General features: G+C 42.0%; 1 protein-coding gene across 1 annotated transcript; it reads left to right on the forward strand.

Moving 5' to 3' along the window:
- Positions 1-673: 673 nt before the first annotated feature.
- LOC101850230 (alpha-1,3-mannosyl-glycoprotein 2-beta-N-acetylglucosaminyltransferase) lies at positions 674-4,851 on the forward strand (the record flags this gene model as incomplete). The annotated part of the gene is given in 4 exon segments (XM_005113021.3): positions 674-778; positions 1,863-1,953; positions 2,849-3,019; positions 4,240-4,851. Coding segments are annotated over 4 exon segments (481 nt in total), but the record flags the coding sequence as incomplete, so codon positions are not given.
- Positions 4,852-7,058: the final 2,207 nt, after the last annotated feature.

Raw genomic sequence — 7,058 nt, forward strand, 5'->3', positions numbered from 1 at the left:
TGAATAAGTTGCCTATGCCGGGACCCTTTTTTGGTGGTAAATCTAAAAATGACAAAAATGTGATACATCGAAACCAAATCATTTTGATAGTTCTTTATCTTATGAATGGACTTCCATAAAAGGGACCTGTTTTCGGCAGTCAGCGGTAATAACCCCGTTCCCCATCGGACGCTGGGTAATAACCCCGTTCCCCATCGGACGCCGGGAGCGTCCAGTACTAGTGACAACTGTTTTGTTTTATTTAGTGCTAGTTTATTCTTGTTTTTCGGAACTATTGCCGGACCAAGTTTATTAATAACGACTATGCCTTTGTTTCCACTATTTAGAAGCTGGAGGCAAGCTTTTGGGGTTATATTGAGACATAGTTCACCAGTTTTAGGTGACTGTAGAAAAAAACTCCGGGAAATGGTAGAAAAAACTCAGGGCTTACAGAGTTAAACTACAATATGGAGTTTTGTACAATATCTCCTTTTACATAACAATGCCCCCATTTACACATCATGCCTTTTTGTTGTAAAAATGTATCTGTTTGTTTCCTCCTTCCCTCATTTTCGCTAGCAAGTAGTATTTATCTCTTGTTTGGTTTCTCTCTCTCCTCCCATTCTCCCTCCCCCATCCCCTCCCCTCACCCCATGGCACACACAAACACACACACACACACACACACACACAGGTTTTGGGATGACTGGATGCGTCATCCAGAGCAGAGGAAGGGCAGAGAGTGTATACGTCCGGAGATCTGCCGAACCAGCACCTTCGGCAAGAAAGGAGTTAGCAAGTACGTCTGTCGTTCTGTTTACCTGTGTGTGTGTGTGTTTGTGTTTGTGTGTGTGGGAGAGAGAGAGATTATACTTCCGGAGAATTGCCGGATCAGCTTCTTCGGCAAGAGAGGAGTTACCAAGTACGTATGCCGTTCTGTGTGTGTGCGTGTGTGTGTGAGGTCTGTAATGATTGTATGCAGTGAACAGGTTCTGTCTATGGGTGGTTGTCGGGTGCTGTGGTATGGTTTGCTCCTTCTCTCCACTCAAACATCTGTCATCCTTATTTCTCCTCCTTTTTTGTGTATGTTACTCTCTTGTAACATCTCTAATCTTCAGCACTTTTATAACTTTATTGTTGCTAGTGCCTTAAAATTATAACTAAAACTAACTTATACTGAATCTGTCTTTCTCGCTGCTTTGGGTAGATATTGACTAATAGATATACGTGACTTATGTTGTTCATACCGTAAAAACTCTTACAAAAACAAAGAATAATTTCCACATTTGAAAGGATTGTTTTTACCATAAAAGTGTCTACAGTAATGTTCTCATGCAGGTTTTTGTCATGCCAGAATTTGTACAATTTTATCTTCTTTCCAATTTTTCTTGTTGCTATTTTTGTTGTTTTTTCTTCCATTTAGTGTTTTCATTCATCGAGTTTCTTATTATTGTGGGTGTTTGGCGGATGCTCTGATGGGGTTTGCTTCTTCTTTCCTATCTCACATCTCTCGTCCTTATCTCCCCCTCCTTCTTTTTTGTGTTTGTTACTCTCTTGTAACACCTCTAATCTTCGGCACTTATATGACCTTATTGTGTTTCAAGGGTTGTAAGTGGGAGGTTGGCGGGTGCTCTGGCGTGGCTTGCTTCTTCTTTCCTATCACACATCTCTCGTCCTTATCTCCCCCTTCTTCTTTTTTATGTTTGTTACTCTCTTGTAACACCTCTAATCTTCGGCACTCATATGACCTTATGCATGTTGCGAGCGCCGTAAAACTTGTGCTAAAAAAAAATAATAAAAAGGGTTGTAAAACTCTTACTACAACTAAAATGTTCTTATTTTCTCTCTTTCTTTTTTTCCCCCCTTTTTTGTCTTTCCTCCAGGGGTTTATTTTATGAGAAACATCTAAAGTTTATCAAGCTGAACACGGACTACGTGCCCTTCAGCAAGATAGACCTGTCCTACTTGGAGAAGGTGAGTGGGTGGCTGGCGGGTGCTCTGGTGCTGTGGTTTGCTCCTTCTTTCCTATCAAACATCTATCGCCCTTATCTCTCCTCCTTTTTTTTTTTTTCTTCTGTTTGTTACTGTCTTGTAACACCTCTAATCTCCGGCACTTATATGACCTTATTGTGTTGCAAGTGCCGTAAAACTTTTGCTGAAACTAAATAGGAGAAGGTGAGGCTTACACATACAAACGCATGCTTGCACATAGCATGTGTATATATAACATATGCACACATATTTACAGAGGTAACGCACAGAGGCGACACACACACACACACACACAAATGCACACACTCTCACACACACACACACACACACACTCATGTACACGCACACAGATATACACACTCTTTTCTCTCTCTCTTTCAATCTCTCTCTCTTTGCTTGTGTGTGCCTGCGTATGTCTGTCACTGTCTCTCATTCTCTCTCTGCGTCTCTCTCCTCCCCCCCTCTCTCTCTCTCTCTCTCTCTCTCTCTCTCTCTCTCTCTCTCTCACTCTCTCTCTATCTCTCTCACTCTATCATCTCACTCTCTCTCTCTCTTTCTCTCTCTCTCTCTGTCTGTCTGTCTGTCTCTCTTTTTCTCTCTCTCTCTCACTCACTCTCTCTCTCTCACACTTTCTCTCTCTCAATCTCTCTCTCAGTCACTCTTTCTTTATCTCTCTCACTCTATCATCTCTCTCTCTCTCTTACTCACTCTCTCTCTCTCTCTCTCTCTCTTTCTCACACTCTCTCTCTCTCTCTCTCTTTCTCACACTCTCTCTCTCTCTCTCCCCCTGACGCTTATATACATGACCTGTGTTCCAACTGCTGTAAAACTTTTACTCAAACAAAAAAATGATGAACTTTTCCGTCGTCCCCCTCAGCCCCAGTACGACGAGATGTTTGCCAAAAAGATTTACAGCGCCCCCTTGCTGACGGCAGCGGAGGTTACCAAGGGCGACCGGCCCAACGAGACAGTGGTGCGCGTAGAGTACACCAACAAAGACAGCTTTAAGAAACTTGCCAAAGCCCTCGGCATTATGGATGATTTTAAGGTTTGGTGGCTGTTTGTGTGTGTTTGTGTGTGTGTGTTTGTGTATTTGTGTGATGTGTGTGTTTTTGTGTGTGTGTGTGTGTGTGTGTGATGTGTTTGTGTGTGTGCGTGTGTGTGATGTGTTTGTGTATTTGTGTGTGTGTGTGTGATGTGTTTGTGTGTGTTTGATGTGTTTGTGTATTTGTGTGATGTGTGTGTGTGTGATGTGTTTGTGTATTTGTGTGATGTGTGTGTCTGTCTGTGTGTCTGTGTCTGTCCGTCTCTGTGTGTGTGTGTGTGTGTGTCTGTATGTCTGTCTGTGTGTGTGTATCGCAACATTTCTTTCTTGTGTCGTGCTTTCTGTCAGAAATGAGCTCTGATATAATTATGTATGTTGGGGCCTGACCTGACAGTACTATGTGTCTCCCTGTATGTTTCTTTTTGTGGGAGGCTGGCGGGTGCTCTGGTGTAGTTTGCGCCTTTTTTCCTATCAAACATATATCGTCCTTTTCTCTGCTCCTCTCTATTAGGCTATTCCCAAAGGGGGTATATTAACATGTTCCTATGCACAGTAGAATTGTAAATGGGCTGATTTATCAATGTCATGCTCATACTGTGCCGGAACAACATAGGGGGAACTGCTGCTTTTTCTTTCCTAATCCTTACTATCGTCATTTTTCTTCTACTTCTTTTGTATATTTGTCACTCTCTTGTGAACTGCTATTTCCGGGGTGCCTTGACAGTCAAAGCAGACTTTGTGCTGTTGGGGCCAGAGAGGTGAGCAGAGTAAGCCTGATTCCCTGTTAGGACTTCTCTGTTGACATCCACCCCTTGGCGCTCATATGACTATGCAGTTGCGAGCGCCGTAAAATGTTACTAAAACTAAAACGTTTTTTTTTCCCCTCAAACTGATAGGCAGGGGTTAAAGCCCACATCCTAAGTGAACTAAATTGTGACAATAGAGGTGTAAAATTTTTTAAGCATTTTAAAGCACCAGCTTATTTTAAGATGTTTTATGTGGATGGTTGGCGGGTGCTCTGGTGTGGTTTGCTCCTTCTTTCCTATCAAACATCTATCATCCTGATCTCTCCTCCTTCTTTTTTTGTGTTTGTTACTCTCTTATAACTCCTAATCTTCGGCACTTATATGACCTTGTTGTGTTGCAAGTGCCGTAAAACATGTATTGAAACGGAGTAACGAAATATGTTTTTTCTCTCTCTCTCTCTCTCATGTCTCTCGCAGGCGGGCGTGCCTCGAGCGGCCTACCGAGGTGTGGTCAGCTTTGTGCTGAAGGGCCGGAGGGTGTTCTTGGCTCCGCCCTCCACCTGGACGGGATACGACACCAGCTGGAGCTGACAGGCCAGGGGGCGGAGCCTCGGGGGGGAGGGGGCGGGGCTTGTGGCAATCGGAGGGCGGGCCGCCATTCACTCGTTGCTGCTGCTGCTGCTGCCACTGTGGTCAAATGTGTTATTATTATTATTAACAAAATTCTTGTTGCTGTTATTACTTGTGTTATGTTTATCAAAAGTACAATTATTGCTGGTGTTGTTATTACTACTGTTTTCACCGTCATTTATATTATTTTTATTATTGTCATCGTCATTATTACTATTATTATTATTATTATTATCATCATTGTGGGAAATACGAACTTTTCTTCGACGAGATAGCAACGAAAAGTCTACGATTTTTGCAGCACTCTGCGAGGTAGTCAGCGTGGAGAGAGAAATGTGGTGTGTTGTAGGCATCTGCGTGCTGGGGTGATTATTGAGGGGTGTGTGTGGGTTTGGTTGTTTTTGTGTGTGTATGTGTTGTTTGTTTGTGTGTTTGGGATTTTTTTGTGGGTGAAAAAAATATATATATAAGTTAATTTTATGTTTTAACCAGGGCTTTTTCTTTGTGTGTGCATAGTATTATTTGGTTGCTTTGAAGGGCAAGTGGGCTCTCCGGAAAAATGCTGTTTTGAGAAAATCGAAGGTAAAGTTTTTGCCCCTTGTTCAGTTTCGTTAAAAAACAAGGAGAGTTTTCTCTATTATAACTTAACAAATATACACACCAAAGAAACCAACCTTCTCCTATAGGTAGGGCAATGCCCACTTTTGGTGTAGGTCAAGATTTCTGGAAACCCCTGAAATCTGGGTTAGCCCGCTTGTCCTTAAAAGCGACCATTTTCTTATGTGTGTGTGTGGTATTTTCTGATGAGCGAATGTATATTTGTTTGTGTGTGTGTGTGTATGTGTGCACGTGCGCGCTTGCAGTTTTCGCCGGTGTATGTGTATGTATATTTGTGTGAGTGTGTGTGTGTGTGTGCACATGCGCGCGTGCAGTCTTCGCCGGTGTATGTGTATGTATATTTGTGTGTGTGTGTGTATCACACACGTATATATGTGTGTGTGTTCGTATATCGTATGTGTATTCTGAAAGTTGTTTGAAAAGTGATGCACACACAGGGCGTTGTGGTGTTTAGAATTGAACCCATGGCTTTCAGAAGGTAGGCGCGGCATTTCTTATATATATATATATACAGCATGTATCTTGAACTTGCAGGATTTTGCCACTTTTTTTTGGTTTTGTTTGACAGTTGTTGGAGGGTGGTTGGAGGGTGCCACTGGCAGATCCTACTCCTCGTCTTTCCCTCTCTTGGTTTGCTTCTGTCTTTACCTGTATATTTTTGCTTTTCCCCTGCTCTAGAAGAAGTAACAAACGAACCTTGTGGTTTTCTTTGGCAGTGGTCTGTGAGAGGTTGGTTGGAGGGTGGTTGGAGGGTGCCACTGGCAGATCCTACTCCTCTTCTTTCCCTCTCTTGGTTTGCTTCTGTCTTTACCTGTATATTTTTGCTTTTCCCCTGCTCCAGGAGTAACAAACCTTGAGAGGTTGGAGGGTGGTTGGAGGGTGCCACTGGCAGACCCTACTTCTCCTACTTTTCCTCTGTTAGTTCTCTCTGTCTTCGTGTGCCTGCTCTTTCACAGCTGTCATTGTGCCACTGTGATTTCCTTTCCTCCAGCTAAAACCTGAATGATTGATTTTTTTAAAAATGTTAAATGAAAATGGAGAGGACAGAAAGGTATTACGTGATATGAAAGATACCAATATTATAATTATGTGTAAATATTATATTATGAGACGGTTTATTATCTGATATGGACATATTTTCTCGCCAAAAGCTTGCAGTGGCACAGTTTTTTCTCGCTTATGTTTGTGGATGCTATGTTTTCGAGTGAAGCTTGCTTGCGTGAGAGTAGTAATTTTGTTCTGAATGTGATTTTGTTTTGTTTTTTTAGGGCAGTTTTTGTGTTTTGTTTTCTGTTTTTCTAGGTGTTTGTTGGGTGATTTGCGCTTGCTCTGATGTGGCTTGCTCCTACGAAACTTTTCCTATCATACTTTTACTGTTCTTATCTCTCCTCCTTCTGTTCTTTGTTTGCTCCTCTCTTGTAACACGCTGGTGGTTGGCGGGTGCTCTGGTGTGGTCTGCTTCTTCTTTCCTATCAAACATCTATCGCCCTTATCTCCCCTTCTTCTTTTTTTATGTTTGTTACTCTCTGGTAAGACCTCTAATCTTCTGGCGCTCATATATGACCTTATGCAGTTGCGAGTGCCGTAAAACCTCTACTAAAACAAACAACTCTTGTAACTCCTCTTACCTTCAACACCTTTATGACCTATTTGTGTTGCAAGTGCCGTAAAACTCTTGTTTGATTCTGAGATCCAAATTTATTTATAGCATATTCTGTATTTCAGTCTCATTCGCAAATCATTTTTTTACTCCTTTTCAATGCATTATATGTCTCATCGTAATATTCAAACTGTCAGCTGAAGGCTTTTATTTAAAAAGAGAGCGAACGTAAAGAAAACTACAAAATAAGGAAATGAAAATGTCTCATCGCCGTGTTCAACATGTCTCAAAATAGAAATGGAATGCTGGGAATTTTTTGTGTCAGACTCGTGGTCTGGTCTCGGCGCACTTTGGAAACAATACAGCTGAAATTGTGTCACGTCGTAGTGGAATCAGGCGCTCGTCAATTTTGGGACATATTATGGAGTTATTGGTATCATCTTAATAA

This window comes from Aplysia californica, unplaced genomic scaffold (assembly GCF_000002075.1).
Source record: "Aplysia californica isolate F4 #8 unplaced genomic scaffold, AplCal3.0 scaffold01553, whole genome shotgun sequence".
Lineage (NCBI taxonomy): Eukaryota > Metazoa > Mollusca > Gastropoda > Aplysiida > Aplysiidae > Aplysia > Aplysia californica.